Raw genomic sequence first — 27,546 nt, 5'->3', positions numbered from 1 at the left:
TCCCCGCTCTAGACACATGCCTGTACCAGCCACGCCCCCTGCATCTCTCGCACACGGAGACGTGCTCCGAGGTACGAGGTAACTATATATTTCACCTGATGGTTAGGTCATACGCTCCAGGGATTCCGCTACCTCGGGAGCTGCGTTGATTTTAGCTTTCACGTTGCTCTGTCAGACGTCGAGTTCCAGCGACGCATATGGTTCTTTTAATCTAGTGGAACTATGAGCTGTGAACATATGGGCTTCTATTAAGACACGGCGATCAGATCGTGGTAGGAGTCGACGTGTGTATGTGAAGCGGAGGTGCGAGCTGAAGGTTTCAAGGGGCCTTCTTAGGGATGTGTAGCTTGCTCGAGGTCGAGCGCGCGGATGCCTGAGTAGTGGGAAGCCAATCAGCAAGTTTTCTGATGACATTCATGAACCGTGTACTTACGAACTGGTCTGAGCGCCAGAGTGTAGCGGCTTTCTTTGCTAGAATAAGCGTGTTTGGGGATGTATGCGGAGACGGGGAACGACGTGGAGTTCTGGGCGTGAGAGTATGACTTGGAAAAAAGCTCTCAGAGAGTCCATCACTATAATTCGAGCGCGCCGTCCTTTTCGATGATCTTCTGTCACATCCCAATCACTCTCTTCCTTGTACACCGGTGAATCGCACCTTGGGGTCTAGTAAGCGAGTGCAAAGTAGAAGGACGAGGTGGAGAATTTTGCAGCTTGCTGCCTTGTCGATCGGCGTCCCAAGTCGATTTCGGACTCTGTAAGCTCTCTCGCGTTACGTTCTCCTATACCCCGTCGTCGAAACTCCTGCTCCTCTTTCTGATCAGCAGCCTTCATCACATCCATCAGTCTCTAAATACGGTCAAACGCTATCCGAATGCAATGAAGAATCATGGGCGAAGCACCAGCATCAATGGCAGCACCCTTGTAATAGCAACCACTCGTCGTAGTGTGACGTAACGCGATGGCAAGATAAGAGAAATGCGGGTGAGTCAACTATCAAGTGATAGTATGCGGGATAATTGCAAGGACGACGAATTCGCTGAGAGATATCGAGGTCGTGGTGTTCGAGATGAAAGTCTCTCTCTTGCCAGCGGGACTTCGACATTCGGCTCATCAGTCCGTGTTTCCAAGTTTTTTTTATACCCAGATCGTGCCGTTTTCCAGCATCGGAGTACCATCGTCTCTCGATGGCGGACAAGTTAGACCAAGATACTTCTGGCAGCTGGTGAAAAGTGATGAGAACTCTTGTGTATTGCTATGTAGGAGGATGGGTATATATAGGCGTAGAGGCGCCAAGCCAGCTAAGAGAAGGAACCCTGTTGAGCTGAAAGGTGACTTATGCAAGCTGAGGAATGGCGCCAAGGATGCGCTAGTACAGTAGCGTATGGACGGCTGCCAACTTCGGAAACAGGTCCTGGTAGATACTTCTTCGTCACTAGCCTGGACGACTTCCCCAGTAACTTAGAACTGCGAGTAGTAGGGACTTGAAATAAACGGATGGAGCATGCACTTTGAGCTGAAGGAGGCTAGCGGGGCAAGGAGGAGAGGAGGTAGGACCTCGGGAATAGGTGGTTTGTGAGGCGTGGCTATTTTTAGAATTACCTAGAGTTAGAAACTTCATCTTCTATCCACACCCACGACCTCGTATCTCTGCACTAATCCTAACAATCTATTCCAACTCTCCATCGTTCGTCGGTTTTCTTTTGCTCTCCTCGTATGACGCTCCTCCGCCTGCCGTTATAGCTCTTCTATGGCCCTCCCTTCTTCAATTCAAGTTACACTCATCTTCGATAGCACAATCTCCAGCGACAAAGCCTGTCGGCACGTCGTACGGATCCGGGATCGGCACACGACACATGCCCGCATGGTAGACCGTAACCTCAGTACCATTCTGAACACGCGGAAGAACACCGGTCCGCAGAAATTCTTTTTCCATCCGGGTTGCGATTGAGGCGGGAACTATATATGTATTAGAAGAGAAACATAAGGGAACGGAAGGTTTACGCACGATTGAAGGTAGTATGGTTATCACCATGGCGAACGAGCAGCGCGGAATGGTCGGCAGTCTTCCAGGCGATTGTAGCCCATTCGGTTGGGGTGCTGCACGCGACTGAGTTTAGTACGAGTAATCGACAAAATCGGGTGAGTAGCGTGCATACCTGGCGTCAAAATCTGCGGTCACGAATAGCATCGGGGCTTTCAAGTGTAGTGTTTTGAGCGGGGCCACGGCGTAAGGCCAGGCGGCGCAGTACATGCGGATGTTCCAGGCGGCGGTTTGGCCGATTTTGTAAGTGTCAAGCTGCACGAGAATGAGGGTTAGTAAACTGGTTTAGACAGAGGCTATCGAGTGAAGTCTTGTTACCTTTGTACCCGCTTGAAGGGACTTTTGGAATCCGGCGAAAGTGTTGTCTCCGAAGTCTAGGTTATGTTAGAAGGCAGAGTCTTGTGGAAAGACAGGACGGTCACTCACAATAATCGCTGCAAAGATAAGGTATCCCTACGGCATCGTTTATAGTCAACGGCCCTCCTCCGCTAAGACTGCTAGTATTCCCCTGAGCCAGCTGCGCAAGATCTTGGTTTATGATAGGGAATATTGGTTGGTCCTGCAGCTCATTGTAGATGCCATACTGGAGAGCGAAGGTTTCCAGCGAAGAATTTTTCACAGCTGCAAGAAGTTCGCCGTAGACCTATGTTGAGGGATGAGAAAAACAACGGTTTATTAGGACACAATCCTCCACTCACCTTTGGGACACTGCCTCTGCCTTGCGCCTTGAAGGGACAACTCGGGTCGTTTTGGCAGTAAGCGTCTGCGCGGAGCAATGCTCTGTTCCCAGCTAAAATTCCAGTATTTGCTTGATCATCAAGGCTCTAACGGCAGCATTAGTATCGTAGAATATACAATTAGCCTAGCATGAGACTTACAAGTCCAGGGGCAACTACAGCGTCAAGTACGAAGTGGCCGACATGATGAGGATATTTGGCCGCGTAAAGTTGCGCTCGATATGACCCGCTAAACAAAGTTAGGGGCGCAACGGTACAAAGAGTAAAAGGCTATATACTATGAGAGCCCGATAAAATTGATCTTTTCGTATTTAAGAGCCTTGCGAATAGATTCGTGGTCCTGTATTACCTCGTTTATCCCGAGGAACTGGACGATACCGGGTGGAGAACTTAATTCGTCAAATGACTGTATTATTGCCTTGGACGCAGCTTTAGTAGCGTCGAATTCGCTTTGATTTGTTGGGCTATGGCCATGAGTTTTGGAGGATTGAAAGATGGAATGGAGACTGACTTTGGGACGAAAATGGAGCTGACGGTGTCGAGAGATACGTTGAGTAAGTTGGAGCTCCAAGTGCCGCGTATATCCATCACTGTAGGTAATGCATATTTTAGTATGTACTAATCACCAAGTAAAGATGTTAACATACTCATCAAATCATAATCTTCGAGGCCTGAGAAGTCGGGAAAATAGGGTCCTGTCTGGTTTAGAGCTACTCGCCATGCAGCTGCAGCGCCTGCATCAGTACCGCCGGGACAACTATAGGAATTGTCAGTCATCTACTTCAATGTCGAAAGTCGCTTTAGTTGCTGTTTACAAGAATATTACACCCTTAGGATTTGCAGGTCGGTACATGGCCAGGCCGAGAGTAATATTGTTGTTGACGCCAATAGGCTTCGAGTAATCCATTGGCACATTAATCCGGCCGCAATGGAGAGTTTGAGGAAGTGATGATAGGTTGACATTCGTAGTGTTGAGGAAAGTGGCTGGAGGTGGAACATGCTTGCTGCAATCCACCCAATCGATATAATGGGTAGAGGCCGCTCCCACTAGAACTGCACAGAGATACGCCAGGCGTAATGGAAGGTAGCCTAACATGACTAAAGTGTCGATTGGAAAAGGGTGTAGATAATGGATCAAGAGGAAAAGGCAGATCTTAGGAGTCGACTATTGGGGAACTGAGGGGGCTTGGCTTGCACTTATGGTTATGCGGACTTTCTCACCATTTTTAGAATATCTGGGGCTGACAGTGTGGAAATTGAACGAGCAAAAAGATTTATGCCCGGTTGGAAATCTTCGTTGACTGATAGAAAAGTTCTAGTTCATATCCGGATTAGAACGCGCCATGCATCTCTTCAGGAAGATTTTCTCACACCGCTCAAGTCTACCTTGCACTTCTGAGAGATGAAATTCTTGGATGACTCTTTCATCTAGACTACTCTTGCCAACTCCGGCGGCCTAGCACGGATATCAAGCCACAGATGGGTCCTAGAGAAGGGTAATGTTCCTGGAATTAACGCCTCAAAGGACGACCTCATGGTACCCCGCTTTAAGTAATAAAGCTTAGTGCCGGTGATCTTCAGTCCATAATTGGACTACTTCTGCGATCACGAGCTCTGATTCCATATTTCGCCTATGGCTTCATATCTGCGCAAGACTACCGGGAGTTTGACAGAGTCTGTACAGCATCAACCTTGTACCATGAGTTGAATCCCGAAAGACTAAGAGATTTCAACATACGGCAGTAAGACAAGCTATTCGCATGGGCGGGGCTTTCATCTGCCCGAGTCAGGGCAAATACCGACTGAAGTGAACGTACTGTGCCGTTACGAACCGAATAAACGAATGGATCAATGACTATACGAACGACCAACACTTAAACGAACAGTCCAATCAGAATTCAGAGGTCTGGGGCGCTGAACGTGTTCGAACTAAACATTCATGAAGGTAGGTCGCTTGTTAGTCAGCGGTCGCTTGTTACCTCAGCGAGCTCAGCTGTTGATTCTCAGTGGTTCGCTGCTACTAGCACACCGCTAATACTCTCGCTACACCACAAGCAGAACCAACGAGAATAACGTAGGTTCCGAGTGAGGTTTAGCGCAGCATGTCCGAAATCACAACATCTTGGTATCTCTGAGCTGAGGTAAGCTCGCTTGCGGCACCACCTAGACTCGGGTTGTAACAGCTACAACCTAGGATCAACAACTCATACGGTTCACGGTCACCTACGTACAGACTTGGAGTTGCTGGCATAGTAGCTGCCTACATGCCTAGCCAGTTACAACTTCTACAGAGAGGGGTTGGGGTACGGTGGCCTACCCTGCCTAATGCTGCCTACTGCTGCCTCCAATTAGTGCTTCTGCCTATGCATACAGTCACTTCCTACGTAGTATATAGTTTGGCCTTCGGGCCCCCGAAATAAGACAGAGTTCACATCAATTTTCAACCTGAGTCCTAGTCAGAGGGCTGTAGAATACATCAACACTAGACGAACAGTCGGTGACGGTATCCGTAAAACGTACGAGCTACATGCTTATTTGAGTTCTCACTCCAAAATAAAGACCAATCATTCCCGTATACTACAAGCCACAAGTTGTTCAACGTAGGGAATAGAGCTTCGAGCCTGAGAGACAAGCTCATGCAATCGGGTATAAGTAACACCTAATACCAGCGTGGTTAGTAAACCGGCCAATCCTCAATCAGATTGATGGCCGGTTTGTTAATACGTGCTTCTAACAATCCAATCAATCAATCTAGGCCCTTTTCAATCCTTAATCCGTCTAATTCGTACTAGAAGCCTCCCGCTTAGCCTAAAAAGGACAAATTTACGCTCCTTTTAGGGTTTAACTTGAATAAGTACTAATCCGGCCAATCAATCCATACTTATAAGCGGCCAGTCCAATCCAATCCCTATTTTTGTCCAGCTAGTCCAGTCCAGTTCAGACCCAAAATTGCAATCGGCCGGTTTACTAACCGTGCTGCCTAGAACTCCTTGAAAGCTTCACGATACTTAGACAACAAGTACCATCTCTGTTTAAGTCTGTCTTCTAAAACAAATCATGTCTCGCATTCTCTTCGTCTACACACTTACTGTTGGCATATTCGGAAATCTTGCACACTGCAAGCCCAATCCACGTTCAACAAATACATACGAAGAAAGCATTCAGCACTTTACGCTCCCCAAGCTGGTGTCATTTGCATAATTATTCAGCCAGACCATGCCGACAAGCATGCTTTTGGTCTCGACCTCATCTATTCCGACGTTGCTCCTTCTCAACTCGCTCATCAATTCCACGGCTTTCCCGTCCTCCAAGGCGACGTAACCCACCCTATCCCATCAAACCCAACCTCGGGATACGCCTCACTGTTCGGATGGATCCAATTCGTTAAGCAAGTTTCGAAAGATGGAGATGACGGGAATTGGACAATGGATCTCTACCCCTACGCGCAGGATATCAACACTCCATTTGGGTATTGGGGGGTCAACCCGTCGGTCTTTGATGCGCCAGCGATTGCACTAGTTGTGAATGGGAAGAACGAGGCGGTAGTATGGACTGCCCAGGCATTTCTATGCGTGTTGGACGATGCGGGATTCTCCAAGAATGTGTCGGCGATTCCAGGAACTGGTCTCACTTGGGGATTTGATATTGATGTGGACCATAAAACACTTCAGAAGGGCAGATTCTCGTCAGGCGGGCTCAAACAGTTTCCGTGGAATCAGAATGGCCTGAGGGACTTCCTCTGTTGTGGGAGTCGTTTCCAGAGTGGGCGTTCCATGATGTCTTGTGGAAATGAACTGGCAATTGGGGACAGCCTTCTCTCTCCAGTTACTACGTCCGGTGTAAATAGCAATGCTTAACTTCGCGTCAAGATCTTATTACTAGCCGTCTAAAAATGCAAGCCGTTGAGGCATCCACTAGACCTGCTGCTTATTTTCAGCCGCTGTGGCCATTCAAATAGATCTAACTATGGGAGTGATCGTGTGACAAAATTAGAGCGGAACTCAGATCAGAGTTTTGTTACCATTCAATAATTTGGTTCCCTGGAGCTTATAGCACTATAGTTATTCGTTTTTTACGCAGTCCAGAGGTTACAGTCTACAGGCCCCTGTCCGCATTTGCTCGCGCAACAGCAGTGCTAAATTAGTGAGCATAGTTCACAGCAATAACGCGCAGAAAGTGCAACTTTTCTCCCCGTTGTAGGCTCATTAGGTAGGAATTCTGTCGGTAGTCGTTGGAAACTCCGGTTAATAACTTGAATCCAATGCTCAATCAGCGCGCATCATGGACAGAGTTGTGAAAATTTGAGAGTGGGCTTTCTTTCCTCGTCATGGTGCCCAAAATTAGACAGAATGAACTGGCTTAGCATGTATTCGGGAGACATCGTTCTTGATCTTCTGCGTGTCACTGGAGTCACGCAGGTATTGAAGGGCACAAGTGGCTTAGAAGGCTGAGGCTGAAGCAGGTCGGCCGGCGAGATCTTCGACAACCTCAATCCACTTCTTACTACTGACGAAGGTGGCTTCTCTGTATAGTCCTTCTCTTCCTCTATTGCTGCTCCCAACCGAGTCACGTAACCTGCTGAATCTCTATCGCCATCAATAATCTATAGTCTTGATTCGGAGCGTGTCAACTTACACATCACAACGTTTAAATCTCTCTCCGCCTGAGTTTATCCAGCATCGGTTCACAGTGCTCAAAGCGCAGCATCACCTCTCCTCTTGATGGCAGTCATCGTCGTCTCCACTAACAAACGGCCAGTTGTGTCCTTAAATAACTGTCATCACCACTACGGACCGGATGTCACCAACCGCCACCATTGCACTACGCTTCCGCTACTTTGACATCACACCATGGGAAGGGAGTATATCCTTGAGTTCAATCCCCCCATACACCCATCTGCAAGGCAGGTTTGCACCCCAAACACCCGCCAAGTCCATTGGGGGCCCCGTCGCGAGTCTATTAATCCCCACCCGCCGCCATGGGACTGACGGACTTGGACGGTTTAAACGGTCTGCATGGGAAACCTTGTTTGCTCCCCTTAAACGCTCTGGAAAGCTAGAAGCGGACGGCGTCTTATACTATTAGAAGGTGTGCTTACACGTGCTTTGCTTTTACTACGCGTGAACTATTCTTTTCTCTCTCAATTTCTATCGCACATGCTCTAATATGTAGTACAACGTAATAAGAGATCTTCACTTTATTCTTCTTTTCCCTGGAGCACGTGTACTAGTACATACGTGCTGCTACCTTTCTACGACTCTATCCTAGTATAAAAGACTTTTAACTGTTAAATACAATGCCAACAAGGCGCATACCTGCGCATACGTGCTCTAATTCACAATTAGCGACTTTCCAGGTCATGGGAGGATCTTGGGGATGTTTGGTTTGCTATTACAAAGCAAACGTGAAGCGAATGGCACCGGATGTGATTCTCGGGGTGGCGCGAAGATGGGCATTACTTCCCCCTTTTGCAGAGATACACCACCATTTTCAAGCGTTGAAGCCTACCAAGTGTCGATGTTGCTGGACACTAAACCGGCAAAACGCTCTAGAATACCATCAGCAATCGAACACAAATTCAAGCGCCCCGACCCGGACCGCGAAACATCATGTTGGGTGGAGTGGGTGGTACTCCAGGCCACTGCCACCAACTTCCATGAGCACGACCGCATGCTGCTTTTGAACAGCCCACCCATTTCTCACGGCCGCGCTTCCTACTCCCACCTCACTCCATGCGGATCAACTCTCTCCTGGCCAGCTTTTCTACCCTCGAGAGAAATGGAGCTGGGGGATTGGTAAGCCCCACCTGCTCGTCACGTTCTCCACTACCCCCCTCAATCTCTACTTCCCTAGTGTTTCGATGGAGACTCCAAACTCTCCCCGATCGCTATCACGTGCCCTACGTGAGTCAGCTCAATTCCTCTTCCGCCCGGGGTATGAAAACCCTCCCCTTTCTTCGCGGACTTCGCTCGAGCAAGAGGAAGCAGAGGTTGGAGACACCGGGTCCATCAAAACCATACGGTAATCGATTTGATATTGGTGGTTCGGTGTGGAGGAGCAAAATGGACGCTTCATAACCCCCGATGTGTGGTGTCCTGCAAAACAAGCGAGTTACACCATTGATGGAGCTTCGGGGTGTTGCAGGACTCGGAGTTAGAGTCGCGCGCATGGGCCGTGGAGCTAGATAAAACCACGTTTCCAGAGCATCATGGTGTTGGGTGGTCTGGAAGCCGTGCACATAAGGCATTGCTAGCGATGCTGGAACTCACCAACGAACTAGGACGTTGTCTTTACGTGTATAGCTGAAGCAGGGGAAGAGCATCAACACCCAGAACTGCGGGCAACGATCATTCATGAAAATTGGAGAAGCTTCAGCAGCAGCATTCCCACCGACCTTCATAATTCGTGTTCTCAGCCGCCGGTTTCAATGCGCCACTTCCGGTCCGGCGCACTCCATTCGAGCGCCGCAAGGACTGTTTTGATGCACCATTCGCCTTCGACCTTCGCCGTTCAATCCGCTACTACCCAGAGCCATTGCGTACCTGCAATTCCGGTTTTACAAGACCCATTCCCTCCGCACCATGTAGATAGACTCTGGGTAGGTTTACTCCAGCTAAGACACTACCACTGCTAAGGAAAAAGGTTAAGGTCTGTTGACGGGAGAGAGATTTTATACCTAGAAGAAAAATTCGGAGGCAGCCGGCCCCGTGGGGGGCACGTGAGATATGTAAGGGGGTAACGGTCTGTAGGCTTCGGCGTTGAGCGCATTTGTTTCAGAAACCCCGCGGAAGTGGCTCTAGCTAAGGCGTAGTTAGTTCAGAGGAGCAATTGGTCCAGTTGTCTGTCTCTTCAACACGATGCAACCTGCAATGCTCGGCTGTTTGGGATTTTTGCTTCCTGGAAACTGTATATGAGATATTAGACGCCGAGCACATCCATGCCAAGGGAACACCTCACGATGCGAATAAGTTCACGGCCAAGATCCATCGGTGTATCTCCAAACCTTACGCCCTCACCCTCCTCCACCGTACAACCGTCACCTCAAATGGCCCACGCTGCCACTCCACCTTCCTCTCCACCTCCCCTCCTTCCCAACTCCCCCTTTCCACCCCAACGCATCTCAGCACAAACTCCTCCCCCATTCCAAACTCCCACGTCTCCGCACACCTCACCACCTCCTCCAGCTGCGCCTTCTTCGCTCTGAAGCTCTCAAACACCATCTCCAGCTCCTTCAGCCCCGGGAAATCGCGCGAGAGCGCAACGCCCCAGCCCGCAGCCGCCCCGTCTTCGTCTCGAGCGATCGCAACGCCGTCGAGCCGCCCCCTCTCCCTCCTCCTCTGCGCCAGCTCCCGCATTACCCCCGCCGTTGGCCTATTCTCTACGGAGCCCGCCCCAACGCTCTGATCCAGCGCGAGCCCGCCATCACGCGCGACATCCCCGGGAGCCGTCTCCCACGTCCACCAGTCCATGCGCTCGAGGCGGAGCGTGAGGTACTTGACAGGTTCCGGTCCCGTCAGGAAATTCGTAAAGCTCTGGAAATGATACCCAACTTCCAGGAACGTCTGCATGAGAGTGTAGTCGATGGCCTGAGCATGGTTGTGGAGGAGGTTTCCGAGCCTTTCCGGGAGCTGATGGGGACGCTTAGGGAAACTGGGCGCAATGTCTCCCTTCTTGGATGCGTTATTCCCGACGGAGATCGCGTTAAGGGAGATGGGGAGGTAGCGGGTTTCGCTGTAGACGGCGCGGCAGGTGAGGAGGAGCGGGAGAGCGATGTCGTGCTTTTTGCTCGCCCGTTCGGACTGGGGAAAGCCCCGGTGGAAGGGGTCGTGGCACGTGTTGAGGAGGGCGTAGGCAAAGACCTCATCGCGCAGTTCACGGGGTAAGCGGCTGAATAGCGGGCATTGCTGTTGCGGGTTTATGGTTTTGGTGGATTCAAGCAGGGTATCGAAGAGGTTGTCAGAGGTCTGTTGGATGTCAGCTGGCATCCATGAATTGTTTACGAGAAGTTCTGATGCTCACCGAGTTTGAAACTCTTCTAGAGAGTACGTTGAGCATTTGCTTCATTGCATGCGATTGTTCCCTCTGAGTTCGACGGATGCTTGTCCCGGGTAGAGGTCAGCAGTGGCGGGGTACGGGTGATACTTAAATTATGTAGTGGCTCGAGGCACAGCTCACATTTTGTAGCGGGGTGCTAAGAAAAGCCCATGAGAGCTTACCCCTGCATAGCGGCACGGCAGTTAGGCAGACACTTTTTGGAATACCTGAGCCTTGCATAGATTGCATTCCTTCAATTCCTTCAAGACTGTTCACGATCACCAGGCTCACGTACCACAGCGTTTAAGGATGGTATCGAAGCATGCAAAGGAGGGAACATGGAGAATAATATATATAGACACCCATAAGTGCATGAACCCGTAGTTACCATCTTGAAAGAAGATGACGAAAAATATTCCCTTACATTGACATAAGAAACTTTTTCTGGACTAGAATGCGGCGATGTGAAATATCAACGAATGAGACATAAAAAAGACGCTTGCCTTGCATCGTAAAAGTAAACTGAAAACAAATTTTTCCGTACTTCGACAAGAGAACGCTCTTCAAGATAAAATACGATGTGGTACAAAGGTATAGGAAAATGTCATCAGATGCGCCCCCCACATGGAACAGAAAGTTTAAAACAATGTAGTCGAAATCGGGCGAGATCGTCGGATATCGTGCCAGCAAGATTATGCCTTCTCTGGGTCGTTGATACCGCCGTTGGTGATGATGTAGGTAGCCTCGCGCTCGGGACAATCTAAGGAAGAGCGATTAGTAGATCGCAGAAATGTATTGATTGAGTCTCCCCATACCCGGAGAGTCCTGAACCTTTGCAACACGTTCTTCACCGCGGCCTTTACGAAGGAGGATTCGAGTGGTAGAGGCATGGGCGAGGATGTGACCGCCGACTGGTTTGCGACCGTCGGCACCGGCAAAGAGGGCACTGGCACCAGGATCACTCTGTACTTGGTTGGTCAGAAGAACGGCGATGTTGAAAGCTAGAAGATGTAAGCGGACAATATCTCAATTGATTCTCTCAAGTCTTGCTCACCTTCGGCGAGATGGGTCAGTCTAGAGAGGAATTGATTGAGCTTCTGCTGACGCTCATTGAGTTCTCCACGACCGACGTAGTCCACTCGGAAAAGGGAGATGATGCTATCGATGACTAGAAGGCGATACTCGTTGTTGACGAAGTACTCGGCGACCCGGTTAAGCAGCTCCATCTGATGCTCGCTGTTGACTGCTCTAGCATAACTGATGTTCTCGAGGGCGTTCTCGGGATCAACGCCGAAGCGTTCGGCAATCTGGGTGATGCTGGAAGGAGTCAGGAGGAAGCCAACGAGCATTGATTTGGAGGAGTGGTTACCGTTCAGGTCGGAATGTGCCCTCGGTGTCTGCATCATCGGTCAACGGGATTTTCTTCAAAGCCTTGGTAGAGAAACCAACCGATGTATGCCACCTTGCCTTCCGCACCGCCCATGTCCTATTTTGTCAGAGGAGTCGAGGTCATTCGACGGAATATGTATACCTTGGGAAGTTGAGCTATGACCGACATAGTGTGCGCGATCTGGGTCTTTCCGCAGCCTAAGTTCCATCAGACCCATTCACTAAGACATCCCTGAGCAAAACTTACGAAACTCTCCGAAGACCTCGCTGATACTCATCGTCTGAAAGCCTCTGACGTGGTCAGCACCCATCAATTCCACAAGTAGCCCGAGCCTTACCCTCCAATGATCGCATCGAACTGCTTGCTGCCAGTAGAGATCTTGAGCACTCGTTTGCGCTGCTGACCAAGCTCCTGGGCGGTGACGAATCCGCCTCCAGACGGCTGGCACTTCGCAATGGCATCCTTGACCTTATCAACCTTGATCTCAGAGAACCCCTTGATCTTGAGCAGATTCCGACGCGTCGCAGCATGAACGGACTGCCACTCCATCAGATTTCAAATTCTCAGTTCTATCATGGACGAGACGCTCACCGCGATCGTGTAATAGCCACTCGTCTTCAGCTTCGAGATGTCCACCGCCCCGATCCCGTGGGCCTGGATCGCATCGATGTCAACAATGAAGCCATCCTGTGGCACATTAGTACACGGTCATCGACATCTTGTCGAATCGGTGGCCTACATCGTTCTGAGAGTCGTCGCTCGCAACGGAAGAAGGCATCGTGAGACTCAGCGGAGCGGTGAGAGGTAAACGGTGGCGGGATGGGCGAGAGTGAGATGGGACGAGATGGGGCGAGTTGAAGCGGGTGCAGATGATGAAAGAGTTAGACGGGAAGAGATGAGATGGAAGGAAGGAGAGGATGGAGGTTGGAAGAAGGTTTGGTCATTTACGCCAAGCCGAGGCTGAAATGAAAAATGAGACTAGCAGGAAAAATACCATCGATCTTTTGGGAACGGCAACGCCTTGGGATAGAGCGCAAAGGCCTAGATATCGTAAATGTTACAACTGCGATATGGTCTTAATGCCAGTGCGTCAAGAGCCTCACAACTCTCCAGCCAAGATAAAGTTCTGCATTTGATGGAGTGGAAATATGCACACGAGAAGGAGAACAACTTCATAGTGAACCACATCCCTCAACAAGCCAACTGCATCGCGCCACAGGGACGAGAAGCACCAAGATAGACATGCCATTGGGTGCCAAACAACCTAGAAGTAAACAAACCACACCGACAGGCGCTCACTGCTCTACACACCATCCCTCCAAGCCTTTCCCAACTTTGCTGCTTGCCACCCTCCATTGCTTAGGCCTCGCCCTTTCCCTCATTGCCTCTATCCAACTGCCAAAGCCCATCAACAGGCTCTGGTGTCCAGACGTAGGCTCAAAAAGAAAAAGACAGCCTCAATCCAATCCGGTTCGAAGGTTTCCTGGGAATGCTAATTTCATGGGGTATCGGAGATGTTTATTCGTGAAATACTTTTGCGGGGTCGTTATAACGTGAAGAGATAATGTCGGGGCCAGTGTCTAGGGAGGAATGGCTGCCGCAGGCAAGGGAAACGATTGTGGATATGGGAAAAAATTGTAGCTGAACATGGGACAGTAGGTTCCGGGGACGTAGTAGTTGTCAGGAATTTTTCTTGCAATGTCATAATCCCGTGGGACACGCAAGATACAATCGGTTGCTGTGTCTATGCCACGGCCGGCGTAGGAGCTGGGGGTGCAACTCCTGCGCTGGCATTAGCAGCAGGCAGACCATCGCCATTGACCTCAGCTTGCGGGCATTCTCGGGAGATATGACCGGCCTCGCCGCATCTGTAGCAAGTCTTGCCAGCCGTGTTGAGGGGTCCTCCGTTCGGCGCGGTGCAGTCGCGTGAGATATGGCCAAGCTTGCCACAGGCGTAGCACTTCATGGCTTGAGCCTGGCAGTCACGAGCGTAGTGATTGGGTCCGCCACACTTGTAGCAGGTGGCCGGTCGTGGACCGCCAGCGAAACCTCCTCGGAAGCCACCGGCAAAGCCGCCGCGGGGGATCCCGGCCCCGCGTCCAATTCCAGCGGCACCTGGGTTCGGGCAAGAGCGCTGTCAAGTTGTCAGGGAAGGAATGTGGGTGAGCTTGGAATATCCTTACAGCAAGATGCCCGGGCTGGCCGCAGGAGTAACATCTTCCGCTGGTTCCAGCACCGCTCAGACGGAGAGTCGGGCAGTCAGCCTGGACGTGACCGAGGCCCTGGCAGTGGTAGCACTGCTTGGCTGTAGAGTGTGTTAACGAAGGAACAGTGTGTCTAGGCGTGATAGGAAGTCGTACTCTCGGTCGTGCGGGGGTGTGGGCATCCATTAGACTCATGGCCTTAGTTGGTGGTTAGTCTTCACTTCGAAGTTGGTCCAAACAGCTGGCATGTACCTGGTTGCTTGCCTGTAGTTGCAGATTAGTACTTGGCGCATATAGATTGGCAGTTCAGAGTAGCTCACAGTTGTAGCACAGCCTCTCAGACGAAGAGCAGACCTCTGTCGCAAACCATCAGTATCGGCCCTTGTCGCAGGCGCATTCGAGCATACCGGCGTAATGGCCGACGTTGCCGCACTTGTAGCACGCACGACGTGATAGGGACGACATTTTCTTTTAATCCTCCCGTGATACTTTATGTCCAGTGTCAGTGCCAGTACTTCGGTTGCAGGTGCCTGAAATTTCGGCCAAGTGGAGGAAAGGAGGATAGAAGCTTGTAGCTGCGAGGGTTTGCTTGCGCAAGTGGTTGGGGCCGTTCGGTGAATGGCGGACGGGCGGGCGGTGCCTGGAGGAGCTCTCGTACCTCTTTTCTTTCTGCAAAACCTTCTCCTGGGCCGGTCAGCGGGATGTCTCTGTGAGGCGCAGAAAGATGGAGCGCAGCCGGGACGGCGCAGAGAAGCGCGGCGGGCAAAAGGAGCGCGTACTCACAGTCTCCTATCCTTCCCTCTTCGCAGCTTCAACCTTCCGCCGTGCAAACAGAGTGCTGGGAGTTTATAGGGAGTGGTGGTCGAGGGCTGCTCAGGCGTGAGCGGAAAATGGGAAAGGCATGGGGCGACCCTTGGCCGAGGTGCTTGGTTAGCGTTGGAGCAAATTCTGCAGGCCACCGACCCGGCCTGTCGACGGCGACGTGGAAGCGCCCGCTGTGCTGGCTGTTCGCCACGCTGTCGTCTGGCGCCGTACCCGCGAGAGCCCAATCTTGGACTGATGCTGTTGGAGCGGCGACTTGCCGCTCTGGTCGAAGCTCTGCGCGCTCCGCAGTATTGGAGCTCTTTTTGGCCATGACCGTGGCAACGTGCTGGCAGAGGGCCCCGGAGCGTCATAGATGTGATGTCCTAGTTCCAGCTTTGTGTTCGACGTCTCACAGAGAGCCTCTCCCCGCCTCGGGCCACGTTCCGAGAGGGACCGGGACGCTGCCTCGTGCGCCACTCTACCGTGGTTCCTCGATCTCGATGAAGCCGCAGAACCTTGGACCCCAAATCCAACCCCAGATTGATGCCAGATCCATAGTCTGATTGGCGGGCAGTCCGGAAATTTGAGCGGCACAGCGGTGCGTGCTCGGGTAAGGCTGCTCGGGATCTGGTCGCTTTTGGGGCGGGATATCAGCACATGCAGAGTCATGTCACCATGTGGCGGGAGGACAAGTGAGAGTTGCATGCAGGAACCCATTGCGGAGCGGCACCCCAGACGTTGGCATGCACTGGTGCCCGAGGTGGTACTGGCCTAACCTGGGAGAGACATGACAACGGCCTGCTGTGCGCTCATGCAGCCGCTCCTGATTCGAGAGATTATTAGGTATTGTGCCATTCTTGCGGCTGTCATTGGTGGGAGCGCGCCATTTATGTGTGTATAATGGAGTGGTCGAAAGGGCGGTTGATAAGCAGTTAGAGACAGTAGCACATGTTGGATCTCTTAAAATGAAAACTTGTATTCATGTTGCAGTACATCTATATCCGTACGCCATGTGTTTTGGTCGACTCTCTTGGTCGCATCATTTGAATTCGTCAATCAATCCCGGCACCCTTCTCTGCTCTGCTTGCGCTAGACCTACTCATCCTTCTCGATGACCGCTGGTGCCTTGATAGTGCGGTCCTTGAGGAAGTCGAGCCCTTCGCCGCCCTACAACAAGATTGTTAGCAATGACTTTAGAAAAGGAACATAGTTGGCTTACGTAGCTGATTAACGGCGAAACTTCAACGCCAGAATCAGCATCCTCGCTTACAACCACACCACCTGCGGCCTGCACCCATTTAGCACCCTGCGTGAGGATGTCCCTCTTGCTAGTATCCGGGTCGTCCTCGCCAGTACCTCTAGCGTTCTTCAGCGGCGAGAACTCGTCCTCACGCTTCACCTCCATGCATGCAAATTTGTCCATCGTGAGGAACGGAAAACAATCGAAGACGAACTGTTCAAGCTTGATTCCGTTTGGCTTCTCCGGCTTGACAGTCTCGCCCTTCTCGGTATCTACGTAGGGAATCTTCTTCCTAGCAACGTGGTGAGGCAGCCTCTTCGCCCATTCTGGAATGCTCTCGAGGAAACGGTACGAGTAGTAGTGGTTGACTATGTTGGCGGCCCTGAACTTGAGCAGGTCATGCTTGTGAGGGTCTTTTGCCTCGGCAGTTGCTGCGTCGATCTCAGAGTACTCGACAACGTCTGGCTTGCCGTTCTTTTGCAGGATGAGTCCGACAGACTCTGTGGCGTTGCGCTTTCGGACGACCTTTGTTGCGATGTCCACGTCCTTCGACGCTGCGAAGCCGATGAACACGGGGTCGGCGACCTTGACTAGGCAGTTATCGACACAGTATGCGTGGATATGCTTGATGCCTCGCTTTTCCATGTCGGCGACAACGCCGGAGGAGATGAGGGCTTGGTAGAGCCCACCGTTTCCGTCTGGTGCGACAGCGAGCTATAATCCTAGTTAGTAGGCGGTGAGACGTGTTACTTTTGCCGAGAACGTACCTTAGACTTGCTCTCGAGCAAGATCTTGCCGTCATTGGAGATGCAGGGCAGCACGCCTTGCTCGAACACAACCACGTCTTCCTTCTCGAGACCAAAGAAGTTGTTCTCGCTCAAAAACTTCTCCGTAGGGCCCCGAGTTGGCCCGCTGGTCATCACGTACCAGGGCACAGTGACATGCTCTTTGCCGTGTTTCTTCTTCGCCAGTTGCTGGACCTTGTAGATTCTCTCGGCCTGTAGCTGAAAGAGCGACTTCTGGCTGGGCAATCCAATGTCATAGCATCCCTTCGGGGCACTGCTTCCCAGCCGTGTGCCCTGGCCTCCTGCCATTAGCACAACGGCTACAGTGTTATCCGCAATCAGCTCTAGCCCCGAGTTGTACCAATTTGTGAGGTCTTCGTCTTTCGAGTCAAGGATCGAAGAGGTTGCATTGTCTGGTAGCGGATCGAGGGTCGGCTCGGCGTCTTTGGCTTCAGCCTTTGGCGGGTTAAGGGCTTTCTCGGCCAGCTCGTTAATGTAGATTGGGTCGAATTTGGAGATCTGCTCGAAGAGAGCTGCTTTCTGGGGCGTGTCTAGCTCATCGTAGAACGCGAAGACCTGGCCTTGACCAGCCTTGTCGTACTTCTCCCTAAGCTCCTTGACCTGTTCTTCGCCAGGCTCTTTCACGCTGTCAGCGTGGCCAGTAAGGTGTAGCTTCTCAGCTAGAGTATTGAGAGCTTGCATGGCTATGATGCAACCACGGCGGGGTATATGGCTGAGGAACTTGGAATTGAATTGGGAAAAAGCAGAGGGAGAATACTCAGAATCTTGAGTTGATGATTGAGTGGAGTGGATTCCTGGAGGAAGCTTGTATTTATGGGCAGTCGGTGTCAGACAACAAGAGCTGAAGGCGGTTCGAGACACACCAACCCCTTGTGGTGGGGATCGTGGCGCAAGCTGAGCTAGAATGCTGCATCCGCCTTTCACCGTCCCTTGCGTCAGCACGAGCGTCCCATGCCAAAGCATTTTAGCGCACAGTCACTAAAAATAGGTAATCTAATTCGCCATCCATTCGCTGGTCTGGAAAGCTCTTCGTGAAATATACGTATTGTGTATATTGGGTGGCGGTGAAGCTCAATGCAACTTCGCGCTCTACAAAACTACCGTGTACCGTACAAATCTTATGCAGAATGTCCATTAACCTCCCCATTCACCGCAATCTCATCAGCAGATTTCAGAGATCTCGAAGGTGCTGGGTTTAAGATCGATGCCGCGTCGATCAGCCGAGCTGCTGGGTTCAGCTCCAGTCCAAACCCAGGCTTGTCGAGGTCCGATACATTGAGGAAGCCCTTCGCTGGGATGGGTTCGTTGAGGAAGAGGTCTCCAAATACTGGCAGCACCGACTTACCGTCGGGCGAGTTTGCCAGATACTCTTGAAAGGGCGAATTGGCCTGCGAGACGACGAAATGGTAGCTGTATGGTCCGCTGGCATGAGGCACAACGGGAATGTCGTACGCAGATGCCATTGCAGCAACCTTCAGCAATTCCGTCATGCCTCCCACCCACATCACATCTGGCTGGAGAATGTCCAAGTTGCGCCCTTCAATTAGCTTCCGGAATCCATACCTCGAGTACTCGTGTTCTCCAGTTGTGAACTTCATTCGGGGATGAGCACGCTTAATCTGTTCGAATCCGTCCGAGTCGTCGGGAGACAAGCACTCTTCCCACCAGTTGATGTTGAACTCCTTGCATGCCTTCACGACCTCGATGGTATAAGGGACGTTCAGGCTCATATAGCAATCCACCATGAGAGGGAAATCGGGACCAACGCTTTCCCGGTGCTTGCGTAGAAACTCCACGTTCTTCTTGAGGCCCTCAACACCTTCCCCTGGTCCATACGGAAGGGGAACTTTGGCTCCGAAAAAGCCCATAGCCTTCGCAGCAGCCGGTTCCGGGCCGGTACAGTAGAAGTCTAGCCTTTCCCGGGTGGCACCACCTATCATCTTGTATACAGGCTCGTTCCTAATCTTCCCTAGAAGATCCCAGATGGCCAAGTCAATGACCGAGATCACGGCCACGGGCAAACCCTTCCGTCCATAAAACATGGATGCCCGATACATCTGCTCGAACAGATGATTGGTGTCTCTCGGATCTGCGGGTGTTGCGTCAGAAAATGAACACATCGGCGGGGATATATTGACAGAAGTGGCACGTGAAAGAAAGGGAATGAACCCACCGGCACCGATGAGAAACCTCTCAAAGTGCTCTGCCACGAGCCAGCATGCAGGAGGCCCTCCAAACCCAGTAGCGAAGCCCTTTGTGCCATCAGTGGCTTCGAGCTCCACACAGAACGACCCCAGCACATTGATCCCCCAGCTTGTCCGGGACTTCCGATACTGCTCATACTGTGACATGGGCGTCGAGATCTTCGAATCTATCAGCCAATGGCCGCCTTTGACATTGTGGTAGTCTCCGCCGGAGCCGGGTCCTTGCGTGATGAAAGTTCGGATCTCCTTAATGGTCGGGAAGCTTCGTGCGCCTGAAGACATGGTAGAAGGCATTGTCGATCTGAGGAGATGTCCACGCAATACTTAGATTAAGAAAGGACTATGGAAAGAGGAAACAGTGGGCTGAGCTCAACGCGATGCTTCAGTATGGTGGTGGTTAGCACCCGGATACACGCCGGCAACGTGCATGTCTTTATATCGGGACAATGATGTCCTCTCGGGCAGTATTGCTGCGCTGCGATGAGCGGCGGATGTTACAGTTAGTCTAGACCCCATGGACAAGTGGAGGAATCACAACGATGCATTCAGAGGATTCTCATGCCATCCCCAGTCTTCGAGGCCGGACGGCAGCTGTCGAGTGCTAGCTCTGGCCGATCCCCGCCTACCTCGGGTCATCTCCAACAGCGAGATGTCCCGCGCGACGAGCTCTCCTCGCAAAAACAAAGCAGCAGTCGCCGCCATGGACTTGGGTGCCGTGCTCGCCGGCCACCAGGCCTACGGAAGCCCCGAGTCCAGCTCTCTTCCCAAGCTCTCGCAGCAGTCTCCGCCCGACGACGACGACCAGGACAATTGGAGTGGTGGTGAGGGCTCAAGTGCCGGTGGCGCAACGCAGAATGGCTCCTCCGGCAAACGAAAGCGCCCCATGAGCGTGTCTTGCGAACTCTGTAAGACTCGAAAAGTGAAATGCGACCGAGGACAGCCCAGCTGCGGGTGGTGTGTCAAGAACACCCATATCTGCGAATACAAGCAACGAAAGAAGCCGGGTCTCAGAGCCGGCTATGGAAGGGAGCTTGAAGCTCGTCTGGGTGCGTTGATCTCCAATTTCTTCCCCACAAATTCCCAGGACTGAGTCTCGCGATGTCTGATCCTTTACGGCTCACTAATCCTAGAGCCTTCAAAACTTCAAGTTTCGTTATAGAATACCACGGAACGATGCTAATGTGCATGTGCAGACCGGCTGGAAGACATCATCCAAAAACAGCAGAATCAAATCACCCAATTGTCACACAACAGCAACCCTCCATCCCATTCTTCTCCACAGCAGGAGTCGTCACTGTTTAGGAGTCCGCCGATGATACACACGCCCCATATTCCACGGCCTGAAACTGCCCTCTTCATACAGAAGCCTTCGACGTTCCCCTCGCAGTCTTCTTTACAATCCGACTTTGGGTACTCTGCGCCTATACCACAATCGCCATTCGAGACGGACCGATTCGCAGGACCATCGATACATCAGCCAATAGCACAGCAAAACGACAATGCCTTTCCGCCATACGATCTTCTATATGGCCTAGCCGACCTGTTCTTCAAGCACATCAACACGTGGTGTCCGATACTGCATCGCCCGACGACGTTGAACTCCCTATTCGGGCCTTCCAGTCTTGAAGAAGCGGACCGGATTCTATTGCATGCCATCGTGGCTACCACTTTGCGATTCTCGACTGATCCTCGGCTTACGCCGGAGAATCGCGACCGGTACCATCAGACATCCAAGGAGAAGGTTCTTCTCTACGGACTAGAAAACAGCTCAGTGAAGTCCCTTCAGGCTATGGTTATCCTCGCGTTAGATCTGGTCGGATGCTCGAACGGTCCTCCTGGGTGGAATTTGCTTGCTTTGATCACGCGTTCCGTGGTGCAGCTAGGCCTAGCGACCGAGTCAAGTTCACCGATGGTTGCTCCTCAGCTTGCGTCTATTTATACGTTGAGAGCGATGGTTCTACCAGAACCAAAAGATTGGATTGAAGAAGAGAGTCGCCGGCGCCTCTTCTGGGCAGTCTACATTCTTGATCGCTACGCCACCATCGCCACCGCCTTCGACTTTGCGTTGGACGAAAAGGAAATAGATCGCAGGCTCCCCTGTCGAGATGATCTCTTTGGCCGTAACAAGTCTGTAGAAACGCGATGGTTCGCGACACCTGAACGGACGGACTACGCTATGAACAAGGTAGAGAATCTAGGGTCTTTCTCATACTACGTTGAGATCATCGGGATACTCTCACGAATCCACAAGTTCTTGAAGAAACCGGTTGACATCACATCGCTTTCCAGCGTTGAGGTTTGGCAGACCGAATACCGCGACCTTGACCGCGAGATTGAAACGTGGAAATATAACCTACCAAGCGAGTACGGGAATGCTGCTCGACTCTTTTCTGCCTCGGGAGCAAACAAGCTTGCAAATAGTGGCTGGGTGATGCTTCACACCGCTTACCATACGTTAGTATTTCCAGCCCGTTTAGGATTTTCAAACTATATAGGAACTTCGACTGACCATGAACCAGTGCTGTAATTCGATTGCACTCATCTGCTGCATATCCTACCCACCGATCTCCAATCTTCACGCCATCCTTCAGTGCAAGCCAGCGATGTCTCAGCGCCGTCGAGAACATTAGTACTCTGTGTAGTTACGTGAACGAAAACAACATGTTGACCAAACTGGGGCCACCATTTGCATTTTCTCTTTGGGTCGCTGCTCGTGTGCTACTCGTTCATGGTTCTACTATCGACCACCAAGTCAACCCCTCAATCAACCTCCTCGTGAGCACTCTGCGAGAAATGGGGCGCTACTGGGAGGTCGGCAGCAGATATGGCAATCTGCTTTCACGGGTCCTACAAGAATACCAAGACTCACAGCGAGCACCGGCTAGCTTCAACGGAGAAAGAGTTACGCCATCAACTGTAAAGATTCTTGCAGACATGCGCCGCTGTGCGTTCGACTTGGACTTCCTGATATCCCGCCAACCTAAGCACGCCGCGACCAGAGCTCCATCCATCACACCAGCGCGGACGCCAGCTCCTAATGAGTTGGAGTATCTCGATGTTTTCGATTTCTTTAATATGCCACGGCTTCCCGTTTCGATGGACGGGCCCATGAGTTATGCCAATGGCGCTGTGGGAGATCAGTTGCAGATTCCAGACGGTGGGCCCAGCAATGAGTTCAACATCACGAATTTCATGGTTGATGCTAGTTCTGACTGGTTCATGAAAAATCAAACTTGAGTTAGTGCTTCACGGAAGACGCAACCCCTCAAATTTCCACAATGCGACTACTCAGTAGTCCCACCAAATGTAGTTTTGTCAAAATAGATACCCATGTTAGCATTTCACAAGCCGTCTTCTCACCAACTAGCCTCCAGTTAATCCCGTGCAGTCAAATCCTATAGTTTCTTTTCTTTTCCTCCCATACATCTGATCTACAAGACCGCGTTTATCACGTCGTTGAATCAAAGTCTACAATAAGGGCAGAGGGGTATCTCACACCTGCATGTTCGATCCCAGATTCACTCTTCCCAACGCTTACGAGCAGTTTTTAGAACCACACTCTTTCCTATTGTCCTATTCCACATGCGATGGAAATTGGGCATCCCTTGGACAAACCAGCTACTTCTCAGCTGAGCCACGCCTTCCAGTGGTATCAAGCCAACAAAAGTGGAGCCCGAGTGCCCAGGTCCACGGCTTAGTGGCATACTCTACCTGCAAAGTAGCCCTTGCCTCATTATCTAGAACTTCAACCACTCAACCCGGAACCTCGTCCCCTGCGACGCCAACGCCTCCAGCTCACTCCCAAGCCTCCTCCAACCTACCACCTCACCATCCTCCCCCATCCGATCTACTCCCTGCAGCTTCACATACTCCAACTTCTCGCACTCCTCATCAAGCCGCTCAAGCAGCGAAACCCAGCTCCCCTCCACCAGCACAATCTGCTCCAGCACGACAGCCTTCAAGCTCCCCTTGTGCGTCGTCAGGAGGTCCAGCAGATACTGCTCCGTCGCCTTGCCCTCCAGCATAACGCTCAAACTCTCGAGCTCCGACGGCGTCGCGAGGAGCGCTTCGGCGAGCGGCACGACGTCGCGGGCGAGCTCGGGGTGTAGTCGCCGCATGCGTGAGTCGGGGCCGCGGAAGGTGAGGTTGAGGTGCTTGAGGGCAGACGACTTGAGTAAGAGTGAGGTGAGGGCATCGAAGTCGTTGCACTGGGGTGTGGTAGAGAAATCAACTTGTATGCGAAGGGTGTGGAGGTGGAAGAGCGAGTTTGCGGGGTCCTGGAAGCGGCAGAGCAAGGGGATAGCGCGGAGTGGGGGAGCGTCTATCATTTCGGGCTCGCCCCAGACCTGCGTCAGTTCTTCCAGTTTCGTCCCGGAGGCTTCGATTGCGCGCGTGATTCGCATCGTGGCGGCGGTAGCCTCGCCGCGGTGGGATGCATAGATGCTGTAAGTCGTCGGCTCGAGCTTTGAAGCCTTTTCTTTCGCTTTCGAACGCTTGGGGAGGCGCGGGAGGATGAGCTCCCAGATCTTGTCGAAGAGGGCGCGGTCAGCTTCCTGGTCCAGCCAGCCGCGGAGGTGGGTCTTGTCCTCGCCGATCCAGTCTGCGGAGTCGATTCTGATGGAGCGAAGGCGAGGGAGGGCCTTGAGCGCTGCGGCGAACGTGTTGGAGCCGTACTCGGAGTTCATGAAGTAGAACTGTCCATGGCACGCTACTTCGTACTTCTTGATGAGCAGGCGGAAAGCGGGTATGCACTCTACGATGGAGGCTGGAATGAGCGATGCTATCGTCTTGAGGAAGCTGAGGATGCTTTGACTGCCGCCGCGCTTCTCGTCCATCACGCGAGCGTGTTGCCAGTTCTCGAAGCCGCTCGTCCCAAAGGAGAGATGGGTGATATAAGGGGTAAGCTGAGGGATAGAAGAAATGCGGGCTAAGTCTTCAATATCGTCTGGGATGACGCGGAATTGGAGATCACCCAGCAGCTTGCCGAAAGACTTCCAGCTGGCGTCCCACAAACCGCGCGATAGTTGACGTATGTTCAGGATATCGCGCCGAGAGGACATGGAGAGTTTCATCCAGGCATACTGCCGAGATCGTGGAGAGCCACCTTGTCCATTCCCTTTTGCTGGAGCAGGAGCTTCCTCCAGGTGTTCGACGATCATCATTCTTAGCTCTAGGGGAAGTCCGTCTAGAGTAGCGGAGGCTTGTCGTGTAGGTAGTGCGGACTGGAGTTCAGAATTGCTTCGAGGGCGCTTTGCTAGGCGGATAGGTACGGTTGAATCTGAACCTTTCCGCTTACGAGAGGGGGGCGAGCCGCCATTATCGTGCGAATCCATGGTGTCCAAATCGAGGGTCTGCAGTATGCTTTGAAGTTATGGGGGCGAATATGGACTGGTGGGTTGGGGGCTGTGTTGGAAGGGGGGAGAGAGATAGTGACTGCGAGACTGATGGCCACATCTAAATGAGTGCGTCGGCGTCACTAAAGGCCCAAAGAGTGGTGCATTCACCACCTTGCCGAATTCCACGTGAAGTATCGATCACATGACTTTCCAAAGCCCGTGAATGAGGTAGAAAGAGAGAGTAATTACTTTCTCGTTTGTATGCTTGGATAGTCAGGATTTCGAACGAAATAATGAGATGCCTCGTTTGCCTCGATAATTAGATTGCACAGTTGGTCTGTTGAGTGAGCTCCGTTCAGCCAAGAAGAAGTACTGTGTTGATTGCTAGATATTGAGAAAGGTAAGGGCCGGACTACTTGGTCTTAGTCAGCTGGTCCTGGTAACTAACTGCCTAGTTATTTACTTCGTCCGACCTCTTCAACCATCCTCCACATCCGCAATTAATCTAAGCATCTGACTAGTATGCTCTCCTCGACTTAACACGCAGCTGAAAGCTCCTCTGATATCATTTTCCAAAATCGGGATGACAGGAGATTGACGTGCGCCTGGATTGGTCTCTCCATCAAGCCCGCATACGCCGTCGCGTTCGGTGCCCATTCAGCTGCCAATACCAACCCCAGAAACGCAGTGTGGCTGGAAAGAGCCTGCCCTCGTGCGGGAGCTGACTGCGTATTCTTACAGCTGACCTAGTATATAGATTCACCAGGCGACAGCGGGCTGTCTGCCATCTCTAACCATGGTTAACAGCGCATCCGGCAGCCCTCATAACTCCTCTACGACGCAAGTCGCAGGCCTCTCGACGAGCTACAGCCCGAACGTGCTGTTGAATGCATAGCTTCCGACCACCACTCGAGCTCGGCGGCTTGGCCACTCGTAGCTCACACTTCCAGGACCAAGGCCCAGCTTCAAGATGTCTGCAACCATTGCGCTCGCATCCGATGCTACACCATACACCGCGACTCCTTCGGCGACACAAGCGGCATGTACATGGTTGGGGCACTGCCTAGGAGATCCATGTGTAACAGAGAATGATTGCGATAACGACTGGGTCTGCTCAAACAAGATTTGCGTGCCGTGTTGCCTTACGGGCGCCCCAACTTCCACAGACACGACGATACCTACGACTGCAATCGCAACCTCATCCACAACCTCCTCCACATCTACGTCAGTTCCTCAGCGTGGGCTTACGAAGGCAAATATAATAACAATCGGCGTCGCTGGACCCGTGGGGGTAGCTGTGATAGCAATGGCGATATATCTGATTTGGCGTGCACGTCGGAAGAGAAAGGGAAGACAGCACGCGTGGAACAACCCAGCGAATACATTTGGAAAGGCCGAACTAGACACAACGAACCCCGGCGCCGCAACAAGCGCAACGAAATATCCCCATGAGCTAGTGGTAGAGGAACCTCCTATTGAGATGCCTGAATCTACAAGCCCACGAGACCCGGATGCAATTGAGCTGGTGGAACTAGAGGGCGATGTCTCATACCAAGGAAAGGGGGATAGGAGGGCTCTTCCTCCCCACATCAACGAAGTCTACAACCCGATATCAGACACTGAGCAACCCCATCTACCGCTCCATCGCCTCTCGCCCCGAGCTCGTCGGTTTGAGGAAGTGGTTTCGCCTGACACTGTCAGTCTGGGGCAGCGCCGGGCGTCTCCCGCATCAGATCTGTCTTCTAGCCGTCCGATAATTTCCCCTCCGCAAACATATCGCAGACTTGACGATGATGATGTCGAGGAGCCGGTGTTTGATAGCCGGTCTGGCTCCGACTCCAGCTATACTCTGTTTCGATGGCCTACAGAGCGGTCGCCTGAGCGTAGAGGCCATGGATGATTCTGTAAATACGAACTCGATTCTATCAAGATTTGAAAAGTGGTCCTGTCCGGGTAATTTTTTCCCCATCGTATCTAAGCTATGATACTAGAATTCAAGCTGGTCTCTTGCTATAGTGGTATCCTTGCAGAAAGAACATCAGCTCCCGAATGTTCATTCCTCGTTACGACACTCAATCGAAGGACTGGGAGTAAGCTGCACACAACTGATGGGAGGTGACCTAGGTGGCCGGCTAGTAAGAGTAGTCACATGTGCACCAGTCAGAACGCTGTGGTCTCGGAATCTGATTCTAATTTCAGGATTTGGCGCTCGTTAGCTAGGCTCTAGCCATTTTTGCAGCTATTCCCACGGAGAGTCTTATGAAATTGGAATTCAAAGCTGCTAAACGCATGTTGAGTGGTTTTCTAGAAGAAAGCTAGCGTAGAATTTAGCAATTGACTTCGATCAACCTTCCCCTATAAGTCTAGCGCTATGGTGGCTTGCTGGAGGATCTGCCTCCCGCATGCAAATCGGCCACCAAGAAACAGATTGTGGGGAAGCGTGAGCTTGATAATTCCCGCGGCGACCGCCCGCTTCAGCTATGCCTCGGCGTGAATTGCATCCCTGGATGGTCTTTTGGTTGGGCGCCATCATGCCTGCCATGCAGAAGCAGCGGGGGAAGAGGCCATCCTCTCGGCTGAATCACCTCATCACACCTCTAGTTTCTACCCCTCTCGCCATCTCCACATTCTCGTGAGCCACGAGTCTGGGGAACCAACGGAAGAGGCTCAAGCAGTGCTCCACCGCGTCATTATTAGTCTCTGTTAATCACCTGAGCCACCGCATACCACTCCGAACCATCCGTGAATCC

The 27,546-nt window shown here is 51.9% G+C and overlaps 10 protein-coding genes across 10 annotated transcripts; 4 read left to right on the top strand and 6 right to left on the bottom strand.

Moving 5' to 3' along the window:
• Positions 1-1,762: 1,762 nt before the first annotated feature.
• On the bottom strand, positions 1,763-3,874 carry BDZ99DRAFT_381441 (alpha/beta-hydrolase; the record flags this gene model as incomplete). Its single annotated transcript, XM_033715239.1, has 11 exons — positions 1,763-1,956; positions 2,006-2,097; positions 2,157-2,296; positions 2,360-2,415; positions 2,468-2,662; positions 2,685-2,865; positions 2,920-3,007; positions 3,057-3,242; positions 3,290-3,368; positions 3,426-3,535; positions 3,594-3,874. The coding sequence occupies 11 exons, from the start codon at positions 3,872-3,874 to the stop codon at positions 1,763-1,765; spliced, it is 1,602 nt and encodes a 533-aa protein (XP_033579924.1).
• Positions 3,875-4,945: 1,071 nt separating this feature from the next.
• On the top strand, positions 4,946-5,229 carry BDZ99DRAFT_460288 (uncharacterized protein). The gene has a single exon (XM_033719356.1). It carries the CDS (start codon positions 5,043-5,045, stop codon positions 5,196-5,198), a length of 156 nt encoding a protein of 51 aa, XP_033579923.1. The 5' UTR covers positions 4,946-5,042; the 3' UTR covers positions 5,199-5,229.
• A 606-nt stretch (positions 5,230-5,835) lies between these two features.
• BDZ99DRAFT_517254 (uncharacterized protein) lies at positions 5,836-6,635 on the top strand (the record flags this gene model as incomplete). The annotated part of the gene is made up of 2 exons (XM_033725158.1): positions 5,836-5,911; positions 5,962-6,635. 2 exons carry the CDS (start codon positions 5,836-5,838, stop codon positions 6,633-6,635), a joined length of 750 nt encoding a protein of 249 aa, XP_033579922.1.
• A 3,147-nt stretch (positions 6,636-9,782) lies between these two features.
• BDZ99DRAFT_568237 (uncharacterized protein) lies at positions 9,783-10,865 on the bottom strand (the record flags this gene model as incomplete). The annotated part of the gene is made up of 2 exons (XM_033727767.1): positions 10,798-10,865; positions 9,783-10,742 (listed from the first exon to the last, which is right to left on the bottom strand). Exons 1-2 carry the CDS (start codon positions 10,840-10,842, stop codon positions 9,783-9,785), a joined length of 1,005 nt encoding a protein of 334 aa, XP_033579921.1. The 5' UTR covers positions 10,843-10,865.
• Positions 10,866-11,913: 1,048 nt separating this feature from the next.
• BDZ99DRAFT_246617 (Rad51-domain-containing protein) lies at positions 11,914-13,062 on the bottom strand. Its single transcript, XM_033713639.1, has 6 exons — positions 12,942-13,062; positions 12,794-12,889; positions 12,540-12,739; positions 12,449-12,492; positions 12,262-12,399; positions 11,914-12,209 (listed from the first exon to the last, which is right to left on the bottom strand). The coding sequence occupies exons 1-5, from the start codon at positions 12,978-12,980 to the stop codon at positions 12,299-12,301; spliced, it is 480 nt and encodes a 159-aa protein (XP_033579920.1). The 5' UTR covers positions 12,981-13,062; the 3' UTR covers positions 11,914-12,209; positions 12,262-12,298.
• Positions 13,063-14,001: 939 nt separating this feature from the next.
• On the bottom strand, positions 14,002-14,799 carry BDZ99DRAFT_246591 (uncharacterized protein). Its single transcript, XM_033713638.1, has one exon. It carries the CDS (start codon positions 14,599-14,601, stop codon positions 14,185-14,187), a length of 417 nt encoding a protein of 138 aa, XP_033579919.1. The 5' UTR covers positions 14,602-14,799; the 3' UTR covers positions 14,002-14,184.
• Positions 14,800-16,235: 1,436 nt separating this feature from the next.
• On the bottom strand, positions 16,236-20,002 carry BDZ99DRAFT_437720 (nucleotide-diphospho-sugar transferase). The gene is made up of 5 exons (XM_033717595.1): positions 19,430-20,002; positions 18,396-19,345; positions 17,218-18,150; positions 16,430-17,164; positions 16,236-16,377 (listed from the first exon to the last, which is right to left on the bottom strand). The coding sequence occupies exons 1-5, from the start codon at positions 19,752-19,754 to the stop codon at positions 16,306-16,308; spliced, it is 3,015 nt and encodes a 1,004-aa protein (XP_033579918.1). The 5' UTR covers positions 19,755-20,002; the 3' UTR covers positions 16,236-16,305.
• A 341-nt stretch (positions 20,003-20,343) lies between these two features.
• BDZ99DRAFT_437718 (uncharacterized protein) lies at positions 20,344-22,820 on the top strand (the record flags this gene model as incomplete). Its single annotated transcript, XM_033717594.1, has 3 exons — positions 20,344-20,506; positions 20,654-21,914; positions 21,980-22,820. The coding sequence occupies 3 exons, from the start codon at positions 20,344-20,346 to the stop codon at positions 22,695-22,697; spliced, it is 2,142 nt and encodes a 713-aa protein (XP_033579917.1). The 3' UTR covers positions 22,698-22,820.
• A 127-nt stretch (positions 22,821-22,947) lies between these two features.
• BDZ99DRAFT_246494 (uncharacterized protein) lies at positions 22,948-24,917 on the bottom strand. Its single transcript, XM_033713637.1, has one exon. The coding sequence runs from the start codon at positions 24,791-24,793 to the stop codon at positions 23,198-23,200; it is 1,596 nt and encodes a 531-aa protein (XP_033579916.1). The 5' UTR covers positions 24,794-24,917; the 3' UTR covers positions 22,948-23,197.
• A 370-nt stretch (positions 24,918-25,287) lies between these two features.
• BDZ99DRAFT_460279 (uncharacterized protein) lies at positions 25,288-27,121 on the top strand. The gene has a single exon (XM_033719355.1). The coding sequence runs from the start codon at positions 25,767-25,769 to the stop codon at positions 26,694-26,696; it is 930 nt and encodes a 309-aa protein (XP_033579915.1). The 5' UTR covers positions 25,288-25,766; the 3' UTR covers positions 26,697-27,121.
• Positions 27,122-27,546: the final 425 nt, after the last annotated feature.

This window comes from Mytilinidion resinicola (genome assembly GCF_010093595.1).
Source record: "Mytilinidion resinicola strain CBS 304.34 unplaced genomic scaffold BDZ99scaffold_5, whole genome shotgun sequence".
Classification (NCBI taxonomy): domain Eukaryota; kingdom Fungi; phylum Ascomycota; class Dothideomycetes; order Mytilinidiales; family Mytilinidiaceae; genus Mytilinidion; species Mytilinidion resinicola.
This window is presented reverse-complemented; position numbering and strand designations above follow the sequence as displayed.

Bases quoted from the DNA above. Each gene is read 5' to 3' on its own strand.
- BDZ99DRAFT_460288 (XM_033719356.1), top strand. From the start codon at position 5,043: ATGCCTAGCCAGTTACAACTTCTACAGAGAGGGGTTGGGGTACGGTGG.
- BDZ99DRAFT_246617 (XM_033713639.1), bottom strand. From the start codon at position 12,980: ATGCCTTCTTCCGTTGCGAGCGACGACTCTCAGAACGAT. The intron at 12,890-12,941 runs GTAGGCCACCGA...AATGTGCCACAG, and splicing joins GCGACGACTCTCAGAACGAT to GATGGCTTCATTGTTGACAT. The intron at 12,493-12,539 runs GTAAGGCTCGGG...TGACCACGTCAG, and splicing joins TTCGATGCGATCATTGGAGG to AGGCTTTCAGACGATGAGTA.
- BDZ99DRAFT_246591 (XM_033713638.1), bottom strand. From the start codon at position 14,601: ATGAGTCTAATGGATGCCCACACCCCCGCACGACCGAGAGTACGACTT.
- BDZ99DRAFT_437720 (XM_033717595.1), bottom strand. From the start codon at position 19,754: ATGCCTTCTACCATGTCTTCAGGCGCACGAAGCTTCCCGACCATTAAG. The intron at 19,346-19,429 runs GTGGGTTCATTC...CAACACCCGCAG, and splicing joins GAGGTTTCTCATCGGTGCCG to ATCCGAGAGACACCAATCAT. The intron at 17,165-17,217 runs GTACGTTCTCGG...CTAGGATTATAG, and splicing joins TGCTCGAGAGCAAGTCTAAG to CTCGCTGTCGCACCAGACGG.
- BDZ99DRAFT_246494 (XM_033713637.1), bottom strand. From the start codon at position 24,793: ATGGATTCGCACGATAATGGCGGCTCGCCCCCCTCTCGTAAGCGGAAA.
- BDZ99DRAFT_460279 (XM_033719355.1), top strand. From the start codon at position 25,767: ATGTCTGCAACCATTGCGCTCGCATCCGATGCTACACCATACACCGCG.